The sequence below is a fragment of the Myxocyprinus asiaticus genome, chromosome 4, assembly GCF_019703515.2.
Source record: "Myxocyprinus asiaticus isolate MX2 ecotype Aquarium Trade chromosome 4, UBuf_Myxa_2, whole genome shotgun sequence".
NCBI classification, from domain to species: Eukaryota; Metazoa; Chordata; class Actinopteri; order Cypriniformes; family Catostomidae; genus Myxocyprinus; species Myxocyprinus asiaticus.
Window position 1 is genome coordinate 36,779,846 of NC_059347.1, and position 24,781 is coordinate 36,804,626.

At 37.8% G+C, this 24,781-nt stretch overlaps 1 protein-coding gene across 1 annotated transcript in view; it reads left to right on the plus strand.

The window, feature by feature from the left end:
- LOC127440135 (carboxyl-terminal PDZ ligand of neuronal nitric oxide synthase protein-like) overlaps positions 1 to 24,781 on the plus strand; it is a 71,510-nt gene that overhangs the window by 27,929 nt on the left and 18,800 nt on the right. Inside the window, exons 3-10 of the mRNA XM_051696562.1 lie at positions 7,967 to 8,072; positions 8,243 to 8,303; positions 9,582 to 9,690; positions 10,125 to 10,278; positions 10,801 to 10,943; positions 16,615 to 16,770; positions 18,086 to 18,251; positions 21,605 to 21,899. Of these exons, the coding sequence (XP_051552522.1) occupies positions 7,967 to 8,072; positions 8,243 to 8,303; positions 9,582 to 9,690; positions 10,125 to 10,278; positions 10,801 to 10,943; positions 16,615 to 16,770; positions 18,086 to 18,251; positions 21,605 to 21,899 (1,190 nt within the window). The remainder of the gene's footprint in view (positions 1 to 7,966; positions 8,073 to 8,242; positions 8,304 to 9,581; positions 9,691 to 10,124; positions 10,279 to 10,800; positions 10,944 to 16,614; positions 16,771 to 18,085; positions 18,252 to 21,604; positions 21,900 to 24,781) is intronic.

Sequence of the window (24,781 nt, forward strand, 5' to 3'; positions counted from 1 at the left end):
CAATACAGAAATTAATAAACTCATCTCCTGACATCATAGATGTAGCCAGAGTTGTTTCACTGTGTTTAAGCAAACACACACATATGCACATGCACAGGCACACTCATCAGTCAACCAATACGCTTGAATGTTACTACAGAGACTACTGTATAACATCGACTACCGAGGTATGTAATAGAAGCCAATGTAATAGAAACAAAACAAGGCAGTTTCACATGACACGGGACCTGACAACTGGTAAAATTGTGTGTGCCGTTTGTGCAGCCAAGACTGTGCTCGCATTACGGTTTCATCGTGGTTAAAAACTTAAAATCAAGAACTTCATTGAGTCAAGTCACCCACATCATGTCTCTCACAGTTTACTAAAAACAGCATATTGAGAAAAAAAAATACATAAAAATAGTATTAATATTGGATATTAAGTCTTTTAGGCATAATGTATCTGCACATGTAGGCTTCTGTAGTCTCTTGTGGTCCACGCAGTGTTGTCAGCTTGAACTGGTCCATAATATCTTGATGAATTAACTGTGTAACGTTTTAAATAGTCAGGGGAAAAAAGCGTTATTGCTAAAGTAAACAGCAATTCTAAACAGATAAACAGCACCTGTTTATTATTGATTGACTATTTTCAAAGCATTGACGAGCTGCTTAAAATACATTCTTTTACAACATTTGTCCACCATTCACAACATTCAACCATGCACAATAAAATATTAGGATATTTTTGGCAGTGAAATGTTTTGTTTATAATTTAATTATAGACTATAAAATAAATGTATTATTCGATGACAGAGTTTGTGTATGTAGCTAAACTTCATGTTACGAGATGAATTTAGTTGGTTATGACATTTTTATTTGAAATGTTTATTTTATTTTTATTGTAAACCACCAGGTAACTTATGTAGATCTTTTTTAGCCTATATCTCTGACACTTTTGAAGGACAATTCTGTTAAATATATGACTCAAAATTATTATTCCCCATGTTTTTGCAGTTAAAGAAGAGCTCAATGAAATTTTATTTTGTTGGTATTTAAAGATTTCAGACTGATTGCAGACCAACTCGGTTGCCACTCAAGCAAATATCAATTATTATTATTTTTTTATCTTCTGTGGCAGCTGCTGCAAGACGCACACGGACGCATCAGGATTTAGGTACACAAGCAGCACGCAGAACCTCCCTGCATTGTGCGGTTTCCCGCAAATTTACTAGAAAATCATGTCTGTGACTACATGGCCCTAATATTATCAGTGAGCTTTTCCAGTGTTTTTGGATGTAGCATTTGCAGTCAAATAGTGAGACATAACTTCTCAGTGAGTGCTAATTACTACTGTGTTGACTCATTTGTATGTACTGTATTTCCCCAAATCAGTATGCAGATAGAGAAAAATGATTCAGAAAGAAATCTCAGTATACACTATTATTTCTTTAGACAGGGATCATCACTCCTCAAAATGCTGCTCTGCCATGACAGTTGTTGATTGAAAAAAGAAAATGTGTTGTAGCACCCCTTGCGGCATTTTTAAGAATACAACATGTGCTTGCGTTAGGATATGAATTGCGCTCTTAACACATTTCACAACAATGCGTGAAATCGAGCTTTGCATAGCAAGATGCGACTTGGGCCTTAAGTGTAAATAGCAAACAAAAGCATCTTCTTTGCACTAAGTGCAAATAGTGTTAGATGCTATTTGCACCCCAGTGCAAATAGTGGCAGATACTATTTGCACCCCATATTAAATACTAGCATACTGTATAGGATCACTGCTGTGTTCATTGTGTTTATTTAGAGTGCCACAGACACCCGGGGGTTACGTGACGCCATGCAAGAGGCTGACGTGTGAGCAACGAGCTCTAAGCACTTTGCTAAATTTTTAATTAATTTTATGTTATAATCTGGTGAAATTTGATACACCCAGTTACACATTTGCTCTTTGAGGGAAAACATGGCAAAGAAGTCAAAATCCTCGGGCTCTGGAGACATTAAAAGACACTTACCTGTTCAGGATGAAAACCCCGACAGGCCTACAGACCGGGGACTCAATTTGGATGGCGTGGCGGGAGAGGAGATCCAGCATCAGTTGTCCAACAGCTGTACCTTGATCTCTGTAGTTCCTTGTCTTCATCTACTGATGAAGATATTAGAAACTTTGTGGAACCATTAGATCTTCCTAAACTGACGATTGAGCAAAAAAACTCTTGATTCTGAGATAGCCTTGGAGGAGCTAGACGAGGTAATTAAGTCACTACCTACTGGCAAGGCTCTGGGGCCAGATGGTTTTGCTGCAGAATTTTTTAGATCCTATGCTACAGAACTGGCTCCACTTTTGTTAGAAATTTATATTGAATCATTAAAGAATGGAAAGCTTCCTCCAACCGTGACACAAGCCCGGATCAGTCTGATTCTTAAAAACAACAAAGATCCAAGCGAGTGTAAAAGTTACCGTCCAATCTCTCTGATCCAATTAGATGTAAAAATATTGTCAAAAATTCTGGCTAACCGATTAAGTAAGGTTATGACATCTCTTATACATATAGAACAGGTGGGATTTATTCGGGGCCGTAGCTCTTCTGATAACATCAGGCGTCTCATCAATGTCATGTGGTCAGTAGCGAATGATCAGTCTCCGGTTGCTGCCATCTCACTTGACGCCGAAAAGGCATTTGATATGGTAGAATGGGATTATCTTTTTAAGATTTTAGAAATGTATGGGTTCGGGAGTACATTTATTGGTTGGATTAAGTTACTTTATAGACACCCCGTAGCAGCGTACAAACAAATGGATTAATTTCAGATTATTTTACTCTGGATAGGGGCACTCGGCAGGGTTGCCCTCTTTCCCCTTTATTGTTCTGTCTTGCCCTGGAACCATTAGCAGCCGCGATAAGAAAGGAGGATGATTTTCCAGGGCTGGATGCGGGAGGTGTGGCGCATAAGCTTTTGCTTTACGCAGATTATATTTTATTATTTGTCTCTGAACCTACTAGATCTATGCCTTGCCTCCACAGAATTATTAATTCCTTTTCCAAGTTCTCAGTATACAAAGTCAATTGGTCTAAATCCGAAGCTTTGGCTCTGACAGCCCACTGTCCAGTAACGGCTTTCCAGCCGGGCACCTTCCAGTGGCCCAAACAGGGCATTAAGTATTTGGGGATTTTATTCCCAGCAAATTTGTCTGATTTAGTTAGTGTTAATTTTGACCCTTTAATAAAAAGATTTTCGAGTGATGTGGGCAGGTGGGCTTAATTACATTTATCTATGATTGGGAAGGTTAATGTTATTAAAATGAATTGTATTCCAAAATTTAACTACCTGCTACAATCTCTCCCTGTAGATGTCCCCCTTTCTTATTTCAAACAATTTGATAGCATAGCGAAGTCCTTCATTTGAATTGGTAAACGTTCCAGATTGCATTTTAATAAGTTACATAGGCCAATAGACAAAGGTGGACTAGGACTACCCAAGATTTTGTTTTATTATTACGCGTTTGGCCTCAGGCATTTGGCTCATTGGTCGCTTTCACCTGAAAGAGACCCTCCCTGGTTTTCTGTTGAACAGGAAGTCCTTGCCCCTATTTTGCCACTGCAAAGCATTTCTATCAAAGTAACCGGAGAAGTTAAATCACATCACGTTATTTCACATTTGCACGTGATTTGGACAAGAGTGGCCAGTGTATTTAATTAGGATATTTATTTAAATGTTGCCTCAAGCATATGGCTGAACCCCAAATTATGTATCAACAAGTTCCCTTTCTGCTGGTCAGAGTGGATTGTGAGGGGGGTTATTACACTCGGCGACCTGTATGAGAGTGGAGTGCTGAGATCTTTTGAGAATTTGGTTCATCATTTTGGGATTCCCAGATCTCAGTTCTATAAGTATTTACAGCTGTGCCACATGCTCTGTACTGTTTCTGGGAGTAGCACACACCCCCCTAAAGCGGCAGGTGCTTTGGGAGAGGTGATTGCTGCTTTTGGAAAAGGTCATGAAGCATCAGTGTATTACTTCCTGCTAATTCAGTGTCTGGGGGATGGAGCCTTGACTTCTCTCAAGAGAGTATGGGAAAAAGATTTGAATTTGGTATTGGAGGATGGAGTGTGGACTAAGATTCGGAAAAATGTCAAATCTGTATCTAGAAATGCAAGGGTTCGCCTTATACAATTTAAGATTTTACATAGATTTTATTGGACCTCCTCTAGATTATATAGGCTTGGTCTTAAAGACACACCCACATGCTGGCGATGCCAATCAGAAGTTGGAGACACTACCCATGTCTTTTGGGGGTGTGTTAAGATCCAGGAGTTTTGGTTGAGCGTTCAGAGTTATTTGTGTGATGTTTTGAACATTCAAGTTTTGCTTTGTCCCAGACTCTGTATTTTGGGTGATGGGGTGGTCATGAATTTAGGGGATTATCACATAAAAAATTGGGTTTTGACCAGTCTCATGATCGGCAGGCAAGTAATTTTAAGGGGTCGGAAGTCAAGTGGAGCACCCTCTTTTTCGGAGTGGTGTGTGGAAATGGGGAGGGTAGCTGCATTTGAGGAAGCGGTAAGTAGAAGGCTGGTGTTTAGGGACTTATTTGTTAAAAAATGGGGCAAATATTTAGTTTTTTTGGGGGACTCTCGGGAAGGGGATTTGGAGAGTGTAGTTTAGTTTAATCATGTATGCTTATTATTATTTTATTTATATATATATATATATATATATATATATATATATATATATATATATATATATATATATATATTTTTTTTTTTTTTTTGTGATTGTGTGTGTGTGTTATGTGGGATCACAGGGGTGTTCGTTAGGGGTCAGGGTGGGATTGTATTGGAGGGTTTAAATGTAAAATGTTGATTCTTTATATATGTGTTGAGTTTTTCACTGTCATGTGCATATGAATCAATAAAAATGTTAATTACAAAAAAAGAGTGCCACAGACACCCAACAACAACCCCTAAACCTACCCCTAACCTTCTTAAACCTTACAAAAATTAACCATGGTTTTACTACAGTAACCGTAGTATCACCATGGTATTTTGTAGTAAAATCATAGTAACCACAAAATTACTATATAAACACCATATTACTGCAGTAAAACCATGGTGGGAAAAAACTGCGGCAAAAGGGGGAATCGAACCTGGGTAGTCCATACAAGAAAAAACATCCCAAGCGTCTTTACGCACCATGCCATTGAAGCAACACTTTGGGTGCAGTTTATCTTTAATTTCAGTGTTTCCACCAGACTATTTGAGTGCAAATAGCCACGCTGTGTGGCAGGTGCAGTTTACACCTAGTGCAAATAGTCACTCCGAAATAGTCAAGTTAAAATACATGCTAGAATGATCTTGAGACATGCATTTTTATTAATTCTCTCACACATATAAACATACAGGCAGGGTTCATTAATATTTACTGTGACCTTTGGATGCTGGCATCCACTGCTAATTATATAGAAGGGCATATCATACAGTCAGAAGCCATTTTAAAACATGACAGGTTAAAGTGATATCTGATAAGAGGAGAACTGAAAAGAGAAAGCCTATTGAAAGTGAAGAAAAGGCAAGTAAAAGCAAGATACTAACATATATAGTGTATGAGAAACATATGTGGTATACTGTGATATTCCTTAGGTCTTTCTCATTTGTAGTAGTATGGTATGAAATGGAAGGTGTCTTTTGTAATTGGTGTAGTTTTAACTGATACGAATTAGTCCGAATCCATTGAAGCAGAGGTTCAATGGTCAGTTGTTGTTGGGCAGCAATAGACTGTGGCCATATTCTATATTCGCAACCATCAGTCACGTCTTGTCCCTTGACTCCACCTCCATTCCTTGTGCTTTTGTTTGGTTTAATCTTGAGCTGTCCTTGGTCCTTAATGGCTGCACACATACTAAGAAGTGTTTATCTCTGGTCAGAAGACATTCATTTCTTGATACATTTTAAATGGATTGTTCTGTTCTTAAAGGGCTAGATTACAAAAATAAATACAGTTATGTTTTACTCATCATTTGTTCCAAACTAATAAGACGTTCTTCCATGGAGTACAGATGGAGATGATAGGCAGTACGTTAGTATCAGTCATTTTATTTTCATTGCATCTTTTTTCCATTCAATAAAAGTGAATGGTGACTGGGGCTAACAATGCACCTAACATCTCCTTTTGAGTTCTACGGAAGAAAGTCATATTGTCAAGTCATTTGGAACAAAATTAAGGCAAGTAGGCTGATGACAACATTTTCATTTAAAGGTTTTGACTATCCCTTCAATGTTCTGGAGACCCTTCAAGTCTCTGTGCAGTGTAAAGGCGTCTATAATTGTTTAAATATATGCAAGAAAGGCAAGACTGATTACAATTCATTATGCAAAGATGTGATGGCCGGAGATGCCACACACATGGCACACATGCAGAACATTCATAGCATACACGTTAAATTTGGCTCCTGGCTAGCACTGTAATACACCACATTTATGTTTGTGTTTATTAATTTTGTCCAAAGAGACAGACAAATAAATGATTATTTGAACAAGAATGTCGTAAGTGATTAAAGTATCTCATTCTAATTTTAATGGAGAGCAGTGATTCTAATCAGTCACGACAAGATAGTTTAAAGTATCAGTAGCTTTTGGTTTACTCACACACAAATATTCACATACTCTTCTGCAAGACAAAGGGTTTGTCATCTGCACACGTGGACAGACCTGTCATGCCCTTTTATGTAGTCCATCATATAATCTAAGTACTTCCACCATTGTTGTCTTCCAGCCTAAAGGAGATGGACAGATCAGGCTGAATTTTGGTTCTTTTTCTTTTTTCACTGTAACAGCGAGGGGAAAAAAACAGTTGGTACATTATATAAATAAAGTAACATTTATTGTTTCTGATCATATTGCCACTGGGCTGGGTCAGGCCACAGAACCTCATCAACATCACATTCAGTGATAGCCCTGTATGCATTTACTCACTTACTGTACTCTGAAGGCCATTGGACACCATTGATAAGCAGCTCAAATTAGGCTGTATGCCTTGCCAGCTTCCCTCAATGGCATGCTATGTATTAGAACATGTTTAAGAACTGTTGTGCGAATGTCATCAGACACAGATGTACTCCTTGCCCTTTTCCTTCCTCTCCCCCTTCCTCTTCCACCTCCATCTCCTCCATCTCTTCCACCTTCACCTCTTCCTCCTCCTTCTCCAACTCCACCTTTCCTATTCCGTCTCTGTCTTCCTCTAACTTGACCTCTCTCTGAATTGTTGAAATTAATTTTTACCAAACGTTATATAGCCTCACCTGTAACCCTTTTTCATACATACTGGGACAACATTCTGGTTGGTGTGTGAACAATTTTGCGTACTACTGTTCACATGGTGAGAACTGAGTTCGGGTTGTGATGACATTGTGAGAGTTTTCAATACTTTTGCTTTCTACATGCACACTTGCCGTAAATTGCTGAATTTGTGTTGAGTTTTGAATAAAAAAAAAAAGTTACAAAAGTGTAAATTAGTCTTTAATTTGGAAAAAGATGTTATGGTTTAAGATATTTGGCTCATGCAATGGATGTTAGTGTCTAAATAATTGAGACAAACTAAGTATAACAGCAATGGGACTTATATGGTGATTTATTTTTATGGAAATTACTACAAGTGATATTTGTATATTTTTCAATGTTAAAATACTTTCTCCTATCCCAGCTCAATATGCAACTGTAAGTAAGCCAGTTGTAGGTGGATTTTCCCAAAAAGTGTAAACACTGTTGCTCTGTTGCACAATCAAAAAATGTATCTGTTTGTTTGAGCATCTCAACCAGCCTTACAAAGCAACATTGACTCAACCAATGGTGAAGATAGTGGTGCAGAAATGACACATTTCATCTTTAAGATGGGTTAGGCAAGTTTGTTTTTGGCACTGTGATCGTTCTTGGAAAAAGTCTTTCCATGCATTTCAATGACACCATGCATGTCCCTCTTGCAGTACGAGTTCAAGGCAAAGAGTGTCAAGAAGAAGAAAGTGAGCATCGTGGTCTCAGTGGATGGAGTCAGAGTGATGATGCGCAAGAAACCCAAGGCATGTGTGATGCCATCAACCCTACATCTCTAACATGAAAAACGTACCTTGTGTGAATGTCATTATTCTGTAGCAAGATTTCAGTCCTAGTAGTTTGGAGTTTATACCTTTCTCTTGATGCACAATAAGCATCTGCATTTACGTTTTTTGAAGATCCTTGACTGTTGCTCTCTTTTGATCTCTAGAGAAAAGAGTGGACATGGGATGAGAGTAAGATGGTGGTTATGCACGACCCCATATACAGGTGAGATGCAGCTGTCACTTTCTAAATATTCATATAACACACAGCCATAACTACTCTGCTGCAAAGACCAGCATTAATATCCATGCTGGTTAATGTTGGTTTGGTGCTGGTAAAGTGGACCAGCAAAGCCAGCAAAACATAGCTGGTGAAACTAGTCAGCCAACATGGTCTTTCTGATGAAGATGGTTGACCAAGGAAGTCTTAATGTTAAGTTAGTTAAAGGAATAGTTCACCCAAATATGCAAATTCTTTCACCATTTACTCATCCTTATGCCATCCCAGATGTGTGTGATTTTCTTTCATCTGCTGAACTCAAAAGAAGGTTTTTAGAAGAATTTCTCAGCTCTTTTGGTCTGTACAATGCAAGTGAATGGGTGCCAACATTTTGAAGCTCCAAATATCACATAAGTCAGCATAAAAGTAAACCATGAGACTCCAGTGGTGTAATCAATGTCTTCAGAAATATGATAGGTCTGGGTAATATTTATGTCCTTTTCTACTGTAAATTCTCCTCCCTGCTCAGTCAATGATCAACTTTTACATTCTTCTTCTTGTGTTTTTGGTGATTCACATTCTTCATGCATACTGGGAAGAGAAGAATTTCTAGCAAAAAAATGACTTAAATATCGATCTGTTTCTCACCCACAACTATCATATCACTTCTGAAGATATGGATTAAAACACTGGAGTTGTATGGATTACTTTTATGATGTCTTTATGTACTTTTTGAAGCGTTAAAATTTTGGCACCCATTCACTTGCATTGTACGGACCTACAGAGCTGAAATATTCATCTAAAAATCATAAATTGTGTTCTGCAGAAGAAAGAAAGTCATACACATCTGGGATGGCTTGAGGGTGAGTAAATGATGAGAGAATTTTCATTTTTGGGAGAACTATCCCTTTAAGAAACCTGGTGGGGACACTAGCACACTGGCATCATACAGTGAGGATCAGCATCCAAAATACAACATTTAACATATACTTTCAGTGAGGTATAAACCTATCATAAGTGTTTCTTCACTGTCATTAGGTTAAATGACCGGAAATCACCACCAATTGATGAAGTGTCTTGGATGAGTGGCAAAATGTTTTAAGTAAAACAATATATATATAATTTAAAAAAAAACTTTCAAATGTTCCTAAATACATTTCAACAGGATATAATTTATTTCAACATAATTTATTAATGTTTATTTTTTGGTTTCATAGGAATTAAACACTCTCTTCTGTCTTTCACTTTTATTCTTCTCCTTTTTTGCCATCGTTTCCCTTTCAGGATCTTCTATGTATCTCATGATTCTCAGGATCTGAAGATTTTCAGCTACATTGCACGTGACGGATCGAGCAACTCGTTCAGATGCAATGTGTTCAAGTCCAAAAAGAAGGTAGAGAAGTCTCCTCTCCCTTCTCTATTTCTCCAGACGAAGGATTAATATCATGTCAATCCATCTTGTCCTTGTCCTTGCTCTTCTGTTCTCACTCCGCTCTTTGTAGTTTTTCATATTTTAGATTTAGATACAAGGTCCCTATACTTATTATAACTTCAACCTAATATGAACAATAATACAAACAGCAACAAAAGTACTCTATATAAGTTTATGAAAAAAAAAAAAAACTCAACAAATTTGTCCTACAACAATACTATCACCAAAAATATTTTATATAAATAGTATATTTATAAATTATTAGTAAACTCCATAAATGATAATTAGTTTGTGTAAAATGTATTTGTGAAGCTTGTGAATTATTTGTGTAAAATGATTCTTAAAGTGTCTAAATGTCTTTTTTTGTATAGTTCAATCTCTCCTCTCTTTCTCAGAGTCAGGCCATGCGGATAGTGCGAACTGTGGGTCAGGCATTTGAGGTGTGCCATAAGCTGAGTCTGCAGCATGCTGAGCAGAATGCAGATGAGCAGCCAGACGGCTCTGCAGACGGACAGAGTGATCAATCTGGAGAAGAGCCCAGCACTGAAGGTGAGACTGTGCCACCACAGAAGAGTGTTAATGCATGTTGTTACACACTGTATCAAATACATGACTCTGTACAGAATCCTATAATGTCTCTAATGTGATGTTTGGGTAATCATTGGCATACAATGATTATGAATATTATGAATATTCTATGTGTATATTTTATTTAGTTCTTTATTTTTAAAATCTTCAAATATTCCTCTACATAACAAACTGCCTTTTTGAGTAATCGTTCCTTGCAGCCACACTTGTCTTATTTAGTTATGGGAAGGCAAGCGCTTCAAAACTAACAGTAATGGACTTGGATTCTTTTTGCTCTCAAAAGTATTTTGTAAATTAGAGGATGTTACTGTTTTGAAATGGGGATTGTGCATAGAGGAAAAAAAGAAGAGGAGGGGTTATGAAGCACAAATATTAACAAGAAAAAAAAATGGCTGTCATGTCTAAAATGTTGTAGACCCATATATAACAAATTTTCTTAATTGTGCATCACTTTTTTTTGCTAAATACGGCTGTTGTTTACAGGTCGGCAGCTGACAGGAATGGAACATGGAACGGATGATGTAATAGGAATGGAGTCACATGCGAAGCTCAGTGAGCAGGCTATGGATGACATCCTTCAAAGCCTGTCAGAGCTCAACATAGTGAAACCTGGACAAACCCTCCAGGTGAGATTGATTGCTGGATTTTTTTGGCAGAAGAGAAGATGTCTGTATCTCTTGTAAGCTCGAAACAAAGGCTGTATTACAAATAACTTTTTACCTCCTCCGTTTTTTTCTGTAATCAACTGTATGATGCTGTTGTGATACCTCAGGTCTGCACACTATTTTCACTCTAGTAGTTTTTTAAATCCTTGCCTGACTTAAACCACTTAACTGTGTCTGAAGTGAAGCTAATATCACGTAGTCCTGGTGAGACTTGATGTGCTAGAGTAAAATTTGCCAGAAAAGCACAAATGTCAGCTTCTTCTTTTTTTAAAGTTAAAAATCCACTCATTCAGCAAGCCTCCGCTAAAAGAGCAGCTTCACAAAGTTATGCCTTTTTGAATGTGAAGTGACAGAAAGAAATCATGTTAAGTAAAAGGAATAGATACCTCATGCCTTTTTTTAATCTTTGACAATATGTTCAGCTCTTTGATAGCTATATGTCAGGCCCATTTGTACCTCTTATTGGGTGAATTTCAAACACACAAAAAAAGCCTGTTTTAGGACTATTAAGATTTTTTCATTGTACCATTATTTTGGTGACATCAGAACTATTGTATTTCAGCCATCTTGGTTTTGGAAGTATTTTTCCCCATGTATATTCTACATAGAGATTTAAAAAATGTCTTCAATAAAGAGTTCTTTGCCATGAAACAAACCAACCAGCTCTGAGATGAATCACAACAATACAAAGTTGAACCAAAAAAAGTATTTAAAAGTATTAAAAAAAAAAAAAGCCACGTGTATTATTCTCATTGGACACTCATTACTTTAATACAATGTATTTTGTTTGTTTTTTTAATCAAAAAGTTTTATAGTTAAAGGCAGTACAACAAATAATACCATGATTTGTAATAGTAACTTAATATTTAATTATTGTGATGAGAATTGGGAGGGTCATTTGTAATTGTAATCATCAAGCTGACTCACTTTCTGTCTTCAAAAAACGACTAAAAACACATCTTTTTCATGAGCACTTTACCAGTCACTAATAAAAAAAAATTCTCCTTAACATGATTCGCTTATGTTTTCCTCTTTTGTAAGTCGCTTTGGATAAAAGCGTCTGCCAAATGAATAAATGTAAATGTAAAATTGCAATGAAGATAATGTCTTGTGCAAATAATCTTAATGGTCCTCAAATTAGGTTTACTTTCTTTTAATTTTGGGCTGAAATACTTTCTTTGAATTTTGGGCTGAAATATGACCTGTACATGTTCTTGACAGGTTTCAAATCAAATCACTTTATTGTCACGCAGCCATATACACAAGTGCAATGGTGTGTGAAATTCTTGGGTGCAGTTCCGATCAACATAGCAGTCGTGACAGTGATGAGACATATACCAATCTACAATAAACATCAAATTTACACAGCACAATTTAAACATCTGATATACACATAATTACACTCAACAATATACAAATAATAACATACACTGTACAGTATACAATACGCACTATATAGAAACACATTATTCAATAAAAATAAAAAATAAAAATATATAAAAAAGTATATATAGTATATATAGAATGTACTGTATTGTACTGTTTTGACATTCAGGCTGTCGGTTGAAAGTAAGTTGTTAAGAGAGAATATAATATAATAATAATATAATTTATGACAGTCCGGTGTGAGATATAAGAGTAAGGGTAATAAAGTGCAGTGCTGATGTATTTTGATCGTGGGAAATCAAGAGTTCAGAAGTCTGATTGCTTGGGGGAAGAAGCTGTCATGGAGTCGGCTGGTGCAGATCCTGATGCTGCGATACCACCTGCCTGATGGTAGCAGTGAGAACAGCCCATGGCTCGGGTGGCTGGAGTCTCTGATGATCTTCCGAGCTTTTTTCACACACCGCCTTGTATATATTTCCTGGAGGGAGGGAAGCTCACCTCCGATGATGTGTCTGGCAGTTCGCACCACCCTTTGCAGTGCTTTGCGGTTGTGGGCGGTGCTATTGCCGTACCAGGCGGAGATGCAGCCAGTCAGGATGCTCTCCACAGTGCAGGTGTAGAACCGTGTGAGGATGTGGCGGTTCATTTCAAACTTCCTCAGCCGTCTCAGGAAGAAGAGGCGCTGATGAGCCTTCTTAACAATGACTTCAGTGTGGATGGACCATGTGAGTTCCTCAGTGATGTGGACACTCAGGAACTTGAAGCTGCTGACTCTCTCCACTGGTGCTCCATTGATGGTGATGGGACTGTGTTCTCTGTCTTTTCTTCTGAAGTCCACCACAAGCTCCTTTGTCTTACTGACGTTGAGGGAGAGGTTGTGCTCCTGACACCAGTGTGTCAGGGTGTGCACCTCCTCTCTGTAGGCTGTATCATCATTGTCAGTGATCAGACCTACCACAGTCGTGTCATCAGCAAACTTAATGATGGCATTGGAACTGTGTGTTGCCACACATTCATGTGTGTACAAGGAATACAGTAGTGGGCTGAGAACACAGCCCTGCGGGGCTCCAGTGTTGAGGGTCAGTGATGAGGAGATGTTGCTGCCTATTCTAACCACCTGGCGTCTGCTTGACAGGAAGTCCAGGATCCAGCTGCACAGCGAGCTGTTTAAGCCCAGAGCCCGGAGTTTCTCATCAAGCTTGGAGGGCACTCTGGTGTTGAATGCTGAGCTGTAGTCTACAAACAGCATTCTCACATAAGTGTTCTTTTTTTCCAGGTGGGAGAGAGCAGTGCGTAGTGTAGATGCAATGGCATCATCAGTGGAGCGGTTGTTGCGGTAAGCAAACTGCAACGGGTCAAGAGAGAGGGGCAGCACAGAGCAGATGTAATCTCTGATTAGTCTCTCAAAGCATTTGCTGATGATGGGGGTCAGAGCGACAGGACGCCAGTCATTTAAGCAAGTTATTTTTGATTGCTTTGGAACAGGCACAATGGTGGATGTTTTAAAGCATGTGGGGACTACAGATAAAGAGAGAGAAAGGTTGAAAATGTCCGTAAAAACACCAGCCAGCTGGTTTTGTGAGATTCATCCAATTGAAAGAATGTCCCTATTGCTGCTCTCCAGCTCTGAGACCTCAGGATGTATGAAAAGCACTTGAGTTTACTCAGGGGGGTGCCTTTCGTTTAAACCTGAGCACCTGGCCATTCATGAGTTTTAGGGTCATTTGGCTGCATGTCTGTATTTAGAAGTCATCTATTGTACGAGAGAACCACAAGGATAATTACATCAGCTAAAGCTCAAAAATTTTATATTGATGACTACTGCAGAATAAATGAGGACAGAATGGGAACATCCGTTGTTGCAGCTTCCCCTTTTTTCCTTTTTTTTTTTTTTTTTTTTGTTTATTTGTAGTAGTAGCCTTACGGACAGCTTTTGTAATCCTACTGCAAGCTGAAGTGTGTCATTTCTGCACCACTAGCATCACCAAACAGAACTGCAAAAATAATGCTTGATTTCTAACAAGTTTCCAGAAGATTACTGCTCAACACTCCCAATAACAAATAGACAAATAGATTATCTCAAACTCACCACTGCAGTATTGAGCTGATCTGGATGCTCAGACAAAAAGAGCAATGTTCTGAAAGTGCCCCAGAGCTACAGTGTTTACACTTTTCTGGTAAATCAACTTGTGTACTTCTACAGTAGTTGTCTCTGCATGTTAAACTGGGACTGGAGAAAGTACTGTATTTTCAAAAGTATGAACACACTTGAGCTTTAAGCGAGACACTCCATGCTATTCCTATGTACAACATGAAGATAATGGACATTAACAGATTGAGAGTTATTGTTTTTATCATTTTTAATGGTCCGTTACAATTTGTGGGGGGGGGGTTGTGTACATCAGGGGGGTTATAATGAAAAATTATAAAAACATTATTTTAAACTAACCCAAAATGTTACTGTTCCCTTTATCATTTTAATGGAACATTAATACAGTACTATTATTGTGTGTGTGTGTGTACATGTTTATACTACATTGTGGGGACCAAATCTCCCCACAATGATAGTAAAACCTGAGATCACCTACCTTGTGGGGCCCAGCCAGCGGTCCCCACGAGGGAAATGGCTTATTAAACATAATAAACTATATATTTTTGAAAATGTAAAAATTCAAAAAGGTTTCTGTGAGGGTTAGGTTTAGGGGTAGGGTTAGGGGGTATAAATTATCGTTAGATCTGTATAAAATCCTTAAAATGCATGGAAGTCTAAGGAGAGTCCCCACAATGATATAAAAACAAGTGTGTGTGTGTGTGTTAGGACGGGTTGTTATAAAAGGAGCGAGCACTGGTTTGGCGTTGAAATCCCTTTGAGCCCTGTCTATGTCTCAGACTATTGATGGCAGACAGAGGACAGATACTTAGAGGAAATTTACTTTTGTCTGCATATGTGTGTGTGTTTAAGTGTGTACATGTTCCTCTTAACATAAGAGCCCTTGAAGTGTCCTTTGCTCCTGGGGATCCACATATTAATGTGACCTCTTAATGCAAACACACACACACACACACACACTAACGAACCCTTTACTCTGCTCTCAAATACAATAACCATCGAATGCAAACATCAAAGGAAGATGTTTCAAAAGAGAGGGGGAAAAAACACTATCAAGACCCAAACAGAAGAATGTTGTGTGTGTCCAATAGCGTTTTGTCATCAGAGCCGTAGTCTTACAGTTTGCCACATGTGCATGCTCAAACCATGTTGTGGTGTTCACATGCAGGCGACTTGAAGGACTATTCCGGGTTCAATACAAGTTTAGCTCAATTGACAGCATTTGTAGCTTAATATTGATCACCACAAAAATTTATTTCCACTTGTCCTTCCTTTTCATATAATAAATAAACAAACAAACAATCTGGGTTACAGTGAGGCACATACACTGAATCTTTTTTAAAACACACAAAAAATACGTGTTAACATGATTTTAGTGTAATAAAATCACTTGCTGACCTTTTCTGTGTAAAGTTAAAGCTAATGTTACAACTTCATTGCCATGACGACATAATGCCATAAACCCTTAAATGACCGTAAAAACAATTATTTAAACAACTTTACAGCTTTAATAATACATGAATTTTAACAGAAAATTAATGTAAGTGCATTCATAAAATTATATGCTTCCCATTTCTGCCTTTAAACCTTCCGAAAAAGTGTCCCCATTCACTTCCATTGTAAGTTCCTCGGTGTAACCTCCATTTTTGCTTTTTTTAAAGAAAAGGAGGGACGAGTCAACGTTATTTTTTGTGGGAATCACCATTATGCCACAAATGCTGCCGATTGAGCTTAAGTTGTGTTGCACCTGGAAAATAAGTTCAAATCCAGTTCATTTCATATGCCGATGTCATTTCCCTCTTCCTCTTTTCCTCATCGTTTACTTTCCTCTCTTGACTGTCTTTTAAATAATAAAAAGCCCCCCCCCCCAAAAAGTCCCGATTGCTGTTTTTCTAAAAAAAAAAAATTAAAAAAAAGAGTTATTGTCAAAGAAAGGATAGGGGGTGACTTACAGGAAAGATGCAGATAGAAAAAAATGAAAATAATAAATAATAAGGAAGAGCAAAAGTAAAACTGGACTCAGACTCAAAGCAGATTGAGTCCCTCATTTGTGTCTGGTGGACACAAAGTTTCAAATGAGTGTTTTTTGTTTATGTTTGTGGTAACACTTTTTCCTTTTCTTTCTTCATCTCACAGTCTTTGCAAGACTCGGAGGGTGTTTCTCTCTACACGTTGTCTCCCAGCAGTCCTTGCTCTCCTATTCTCACACCTTTGGCCACCCAACATCACCTGCAGTTACTCCAGCAACAGTTGCTACAGCAGCAACAACAAACACAGATTGCTGTAGCACAGGTAAGATGTGAAAAGCTTGCACACATGCTTTACATTGTTTCTAACCTGAATAGATCTATTTCTAACACTAGGAGGCGCTAAGGCTCTATGATGCAGTTCATTCCACATATTCAGGCTTTTCCACAATAACTTGCCCCCTACCAGAGTGCATGTCTATTCACTTACTCAATTTTAGGGGCACATATTCTGCACAAGCCCATTCATCTCTCTCATAGTTATTTCCGATAGCCTTTGTTTAAAAGCACTACCATACCCTCGAAGCTTAAATGAATCTCCATTACCATGATGAAACAAAGCTAAATATACAGCAGGAGACAGAACATGATACTGATAGAAGCAATCACCATCTTCATTCACTCGCCTGTTCATTTATTCAGTAATTTCTGTCATTCCGTTTCTGGCTCATGATGTTTGTTCTCATTTGGAACATAGAGTTAAGATAATGTTATGTTTATAGTGCCATGTGATAGAGGACACTTATGTGCTCCCAGCTCTAATTCAGCGTAATATTGCTGCTACATAGTAATGCATGAAAAATCTGACTGATGTTCACTTACCCACCACCATCCAAAATAAATTATTCATATCTCGGCAGACTCAATGGAGTTCTGAGTTATGTTTCAATAAGCTATCAACACTGTCTCCAGTAGTCTTCTGATATCGCCAAGGCACTATGTGAGCTAGGACCACCATTTATGTTCTCAGATGTTTCTCTTAAATTTATTTGGAGAAAAAAAAAATAGAAAGACATAAGTCAGTTGTTGACTTTCAGTTCGGTATAGAGATATATAATTGATGTGGACAGTATGCTCAGATAATTTGGTCTTGGGAGATTTTAATGTGAAACGTTCATATTGAAATCAAGATGACTTTGGTATCTTGGGAAGTCTGAGCACAGTTTGTGATATTGTTGAGATCTCTTCTGAAACTCTAAAGGAAACACAAGTAAGATTTCTAGGTAGTTTTTTTCTTCCTCTCTGGTGAATCTGAAACTTAAGAAAAACTCTCCATTTGCTCTCCATTCAATCTTACTGTCTAGGAGAAACTGCTGAGATATTAAAGAGATCTTGTTTTTGTTCCCTGTAAGCTGAACCTCTAACATAAATGAGTAAGCCAATTATAAAATATTAGATAAAGACTAAAAAAAAAATGCTTGTCACTGATACTGAAATCCATTTCACCCCTTTTATCTGATGGATTTTTTTTCTTACCAAAATCATCAGTTCAAACTTGTAAAATATCAGTCCACGACCCCTACTGTAATCTTAAGGCTGGCATGGATACTCAGTCTTGACTGAGTGTGTCCTTGTTGTAGGTGCAGCTCCTGAAGGATCAGCTGGCAGCAGAGACGGCGGCCCGCATGGAGGCGCAGGCCAGAACTCACCAGCTGCTGCTACAGAACCGAGATTTACTGCAGCACACAGCCCTGCTGGTCAAACACCTCAGCCAGCTGGAGATCAGAGTCAGTGGAGCCACACAGAGTAAGACACACCCCATAGAGCACCTGAAAACTCAAACGAAAGCTTTTAAAGCTAAATATTGATAACGGATAATGCTGATAATGATCATTGAAGCCAAAACCGATTGCAATTAAAGTGACCATTACTGAGAAGGCGAGTGATTGAACTCAGTACAACAGTAGGGGTTCGGAAGTAAAATTGTATTGCATGCTTTTGTAGAAGCCACAAGCAAATGTGATTTCAACTATAATTTTTTTAAAACACCATTTTTTAACAGTCGAATTTCAGGTGAAAAACTACACCCACAATCATAAAGCGAGCTCCGCCAATCAGAAAAGACACTGTAACCATGGGAACAGGAATCACACTAAAAGAACTCAGCAATGACCGCCCACTCACATGAACTCTCAAACAACTTAAATACTTAAATATGTTTTGGAATAAACTTCAGTTATATTATCTTTTATACTTGTAATCAATGACTTATAATCAGTCGTTTAAAGGGATAGCTCACCCAAAAATGAAAATTATTTTAAAATTACTTACCTCATGTTATTCAAAACCCATATGACTTTTGTTCACGTAAGGAGATGTTTAACATAATGTTAGCCTCAGTCACCATTCACTTTCATTGCATCTTTTTTCCACACAATTGTAGTGAATGGTGACTCAGGTTAACACTGTCTATGAGTTTCAACATGTCTATTAGAAAATGAATGGGAAAAATACTTTCAGAACCAACAGCTGGTGAAAAAGTGGGTGTTCACTGCAATATTACAGTCACAGACTCAAACACATTGTTTTTTGGCAGGCTGAGATGTTATTGAGTTGGTTGGTGTACACTAATTTATTTCAGAGTTTAATGCAGGACTTTATTGGGTTTAAATCATGCCCAGTCTCACTCTCACTACTCTCTCAGAGTTTCTGTGTGCGTGCATATGTTTGTGCTTGGTGGGATGGTGGTAAATTGGTCTGTGCTGGCTGATTGGGCTGATTTGTAATTTAGAGAACTTAAGAGTTTTTTATTACCATTTTGCCCTCGAGCAAGACACTTAACCCCAAGCTGGCATCCCACTAGGTGATTTTTTAGCATTTCAGTCATAAGCTTCATTTATGTTGTCATTTGAAAATTTGAGGTGCACATGGCCACATCTCTCATCAGGTGGGCGTTAATAGCCCCAGTGACTCAGCTCCCTGCTGACTCTTCAACAACATCCAGCATGTTTGATCTTATCGGTGGCAGTTGGTGGGATGGGCTCTCGTGGCTTTGGCAGTGACCAATGAGATTTTTCTCACGCTAAAGCCCCTTGCTCACTTCCTACAAAATCGAATTACGAACTGGTGGGACGTCATTTAAAACAAAATACTCGTAAGTTCCCATTCACTCATGTGCCATCTGTAGCTGAAAGCCATTCACACCTCTGCCCAAAGTAAGATATGCCTGTCATCATTCTTTTGTTTGTATTCTACCCATTAACACTCTTTTATACACCCATCTTTGCAGTAGTATCAGTTTTATTATAAATCACAATAACAGAGTATTATCGGCACAATTTATGGCCACGTATAGAGTGTTAGCACATTAGCACCATGAAGGCAAAAGGTAAACATAACAAATAACACACTATCTACTGCATATATATAAATCAGTGGTTGATGAACACCCCCCTACTTCATTCCCTTATCCAGGAACCCTCCCATATTATGTGACATAATTTGAAAGCGGAGACTCTGTGTTACCGAAAAAAAACACAAAACTTAATATTTGTATTATTTGTTTAATTTGTTTGATGCAACTTCGATGTATTGCATAATTTTAACTTTTTGTTGATACATTCATCAGGCTTACACGTCTTAAATTTAAGCAGATGGAGGGCTATATATCTGGGGCCTATAAAATGAAAATGTAAAGACAGAAACTAATAATAAAAGTGGTATTGTTATTATATTTCAAAAATAAGTGAAAAGACCAATAATATTGCATATTTTGTCCCACTGAAATGCTCATTCTACATTACAGCGTTCATTTTGAGTTGGATGTAGATGTAAATTTACCGTTATCAACAACAGTAAGGTTATCCATAACATCTATATAAAGTAAAAAGTTAACACCTAATTTATGTGACTAAATTATTCTAACAGTGTGACTGAGTTGGAACTCCTTTCATCAGGTTCTTATTGATTCAAATGTGTCATCTCTTGGAATTTCTGAAGGCAAACAAAATCAGTTATATTTTCTTACACTCAAACAAAAATATTTTAGCCTATTTCTTTTTAGGATTTACGCATTTCTATTTCATCTGTAAAAAAAAATATTATTTTTGCATTTGCCCTTATGAAAATTTAAATTTGTTTATTTTTATAGTTTTAAAAGTGATATTGTAACAAGACCATAGTAAGCACATGGAAGCATGGATCTTCTTCACTAATGTGGTTAGATGTAATATGATTTCTATTAAACAAATTATGGCATTTTTGTAATTACAAAAAGTAGGCCTACTCTAAACACATGTAAAAACAATAAATACAAAATATAAACATTTAAAAGTTGTACAAAAATGTATTATATTCCCTCACTCAACTAATGCAGCCTATGACAAATTTAACAGAGCTGAATTAGTGATATGATAATATGTATTATGAATCTGTTTCTGCCTAAAGTACAGTTAGTATTACTATAGTAAATTCAAGGGTGGTCATGTAGAATTCTGTGCCAAATTCAAATGATTTCTGCATCTCGCACCGTGCTTCTCACTGGTTCTCGCAGCAATGCAATGATCAGATGTGCGCGTTTAAGAGCTCGAGACCGGTCTGTGAGTAAAAACGCACCTGCTTTGTGCTCACACTGCTCTGTCCATTGAGCTGTATACACCTACAGAGCCATACAGGTGCATTAGTGGAGGTTGTGACTTCGCCTGTCTATTTGATACTGCTAAACCAGATACTTCAGATGCGTCGCTAGTCTTCAGAATCAAATTAACCCTGGTACAAATGCAAACCAAATTGTGTAATGGAGTCTAGATAAACATTTTAATGCAAACAGGAACTTGATGATAGATTTGATTAACATGACTGATAAATGCCCCCCATTTGTAACCTAACGCCCCCCTCTCTACTAATTTGCTCTGTGTATGAATGTGAATGTCTGTGTGTGTTAGCCCTGTGATGGATTGGCCACCTGTCCAGGGTGTTTCTCTGCCTTCGGCCCGAGACAGCTGGGATAGGCTCCAGCACTACCAGCGATCCCACATAGGATAAGCAGCTATAGAAGATGGATGAATCCAAATTGTCTTTTAGATGACATCTAATCTAACTTTTTAGTCCTGAACACAGGATTTTATTTTATATCTCAAATTTGATTTTCTCTGTTCTAGGAGGAGGATCAACATGGAGTAGCATCCCCACTCGCTCTCTCTCTCTAAATCTGAAGAATCTTTACACTCCTCGCTCAGACCAGCCCATCACCTCCACTCCAGCAGGGCAGTCAGAAAACCCTCCCGTCTCCTCCCACGCTGAGTCCTACCTCAATCTCCTTAACCTACGTGGTGTACTACCCACCATTACAGCCAATGGGAAGACAGAGAACGCAAGAAGTGAAGAGGGATTGGATGCAGCGAGAAGGGAAGTTGCTAAGCTAGAGACTCGGAATTCGACGGCACTTGATGAGAGGTAATTACAGTCTTGTCAGATAATGACACAATTTTTTTAGTATGGGCACAGATAATTAGGTTTATTCTGGCATACAAAGATTTGCAATTACACTGCTTGCTGTTAAAGTGGCAAGTGAGTTCAACAGGCAGAACAGAAATAGAGGATGCAGGGGAAAAAGGGGGAAAAGTCACCGTGAGAGATGCTGGTAAGACCAAGATACAAATATGAAGAGAATGAGACAAAGAAAGAGAACAGGAAGTGCAGACATGCACTGCGAGACCAGATTTCTGCTTGTTTTAAAGGGATAGTTGACCCAAAAATGGAAATCCTGTCATCACTTACTCTTCCAGTAACAACTTGCTCTTTACTGTTCATTTTCATTGTATAGAAACAAGATGCAATGAAAGTGAATGGTGACTGAGATTCTGCCTAACATTTTCTTTTTGTGTTACACAAAAGAAAGTCATGACAGAAATGACAGTATTTTCAATTTTTAATCTATTCCTTTAAAAGTTTCCTGTTTCTCAATGAGTCTAATTGCTTATTTCTGATCTATAATTTAATCAAATTGTCTAAAACAGGATTATCAAAGACACAGGGGTGAATTTAAATGATACAATGAAAAGTCAATTATGCTAAACAAATATGTCCATTTATTATGTTCATATATGTAATCTAAAGGCCTCTGGTGTATAAAATAAGTAAATTCAATGTGTGTACCCCAATATTGGTTAATCAAACAGCATAAAGTTTTATTAGCTCCAGCAGAGCATGATTACATGGGTACACCAAAGTTTAATAAAAACAAATTTGGCCCACAAAATATGACATTTGTCCAGTCTGGCCCTCAATCTAAAATGAGTTGATGCCCTTGGTTGTAAATGTGTATATACTTTGTAATGTTTTAGTTCTTATTTATATTTGTTCATGTGCACTCATGTGTGCACTCATGTGTGTAAATGTTTACCACTTCCTGACAGGCTTGTTCATAATGACCGCTTGCGTTTCAGTAAGATCTGAAATCTGAGCTGCAACATCTGGATAAAATAATCACGCAGTGTGTCAGTATTTGGAACAGAGTAGAGCTGAGCAGCAACAAAACAACCCTTGAAATACAAAAAAGTACCAGAAATAGCTAAAGAGATTTGGAAATTAAGGATCTCAAACTCTACGTAATGTTGAAAAGAATAGCTAAAAGTTTGAGCAGATTGTATGTTTGTGAAGACTTTAGTTTTTTTTACCACATTTGTCTAGTGTTTGAGTTTTCTAAAATTAGGTCACATGATCCCACCCTCTCTGACTGTCTTTAACTCTTTTCACATTCTATCTCTCTCCATAAACAGACACCTGTTGGAATGGATGTTGGTTGTGGGAAATGTAAACAGATCTAATGAAAGTGTATTAAAAAGCAGAGAGCTGCTTGACTTGTAGCAAGCAGGTTTCCTTGAATAGTAATGAATAACTTTGAACTTTGATGGGCACTGCACATTCTATTGCTCTGGATGTTTGTGTTTGCTTGTTTACCAGTGCTACAGAGTTCATGAGCTATGTGGAACACAGTGTCTTGCAAAGGTATCCCCTCTATTGCTTTGAATAGCTTTCTTTGTTAGTTTTTTTTTCCTAGACGGATCCATTTTTATGTATAGCAGTAGTAAAGAGAGTGCAAGAATGTGTGTTTTTTTGTTTACGTGTATGCGCTTGCTGATCTGTGTGTATCTGAGTGTATTCATGATTGTGTGTGCGTGTGTCTGGGAGAGTGATTTATTTCACAATTATGAGTGACCCTGTGGATAGCTGCAGTCTCTCGCATACAAGAAACATTAATTTTCACACTTCATTAGAGCAATTTAGAGCATGCAGAACACCTATTTTTGTCTTTCTCTCTCACACACAAACACACAAACAAACACACACTCTCACAGATTTGTTTAGATACATGGACAACACACATTTAAAGAAAACCCCCAAAAAGCACAAAGGTACAGATTCAGGAAAAGGCTCAGAAAATATGCACATGCTCATATAAACACACTCTATAGCCCTAGTCAGTTGGGACTATGAAGTTAGGTAAATTCGTGTTTCACAGATGTACAGGACATTTTAAATTTTTTAAATGCAAGCCGAATCAAACATATGTTTTTCTCACACAACTGTTTCTCACTCTGTAAAAAATTATGGAGCAAATCACCGACTCCTGTGTCGCGTTTTTTGGCAAACGCGGGCGTCCTCTGTGAAATGTAATCCTGTCTGAATAGGAATATCTGTATTTGCGTTATATGTTCACTATTCCTAATTTATTTTGACTTTATTTGAAAACTGTAACTAAATCTATATTTGTCATTGTGCTGCCTTCATTATAGAATTAGATCTTTTGCCAACTTTCGAGGTTAAGTAACAGTTGGTGTTTCATCTAACATGAAAAAAATATCAAGGAGAATTGAAGCACTGAAATCAGATGTTTTTCTTTTTTATTAAAGGAAAGAATAATGAAAACAAAACCAAGAAACAAGATATAACATGACCTGAATTAACTTGAATTGAAAGACGAATATAAAACTGACCAAACTAAGCCAGCGTTCAGAAAAAACAACTGCTGGTCTTCAATACGTGTGCTGCTTAACCAGCAAGACCTCCTTGCATCATTTCCTTTCACTTGCTGTATAATAAGCAGCATGTGTATGAATCATTGTATTGATATTTTAAAACTGCATCACAGTTACAAAACATTACAACAGCCAGGCAGGACTTTAGTGTGTCAGTCATGCTGTGTATGTGTCTGTTGGGGCTCAGTGTGTCCAGTAGTAACGCCTCAGTATGCTGTTTGGTTTTGTGCACTTGCCAATCACCTGTGCATTTATGTGTCACTCCTGGTGTTCGTGTCAGTGTGAACTCCTTTGCTG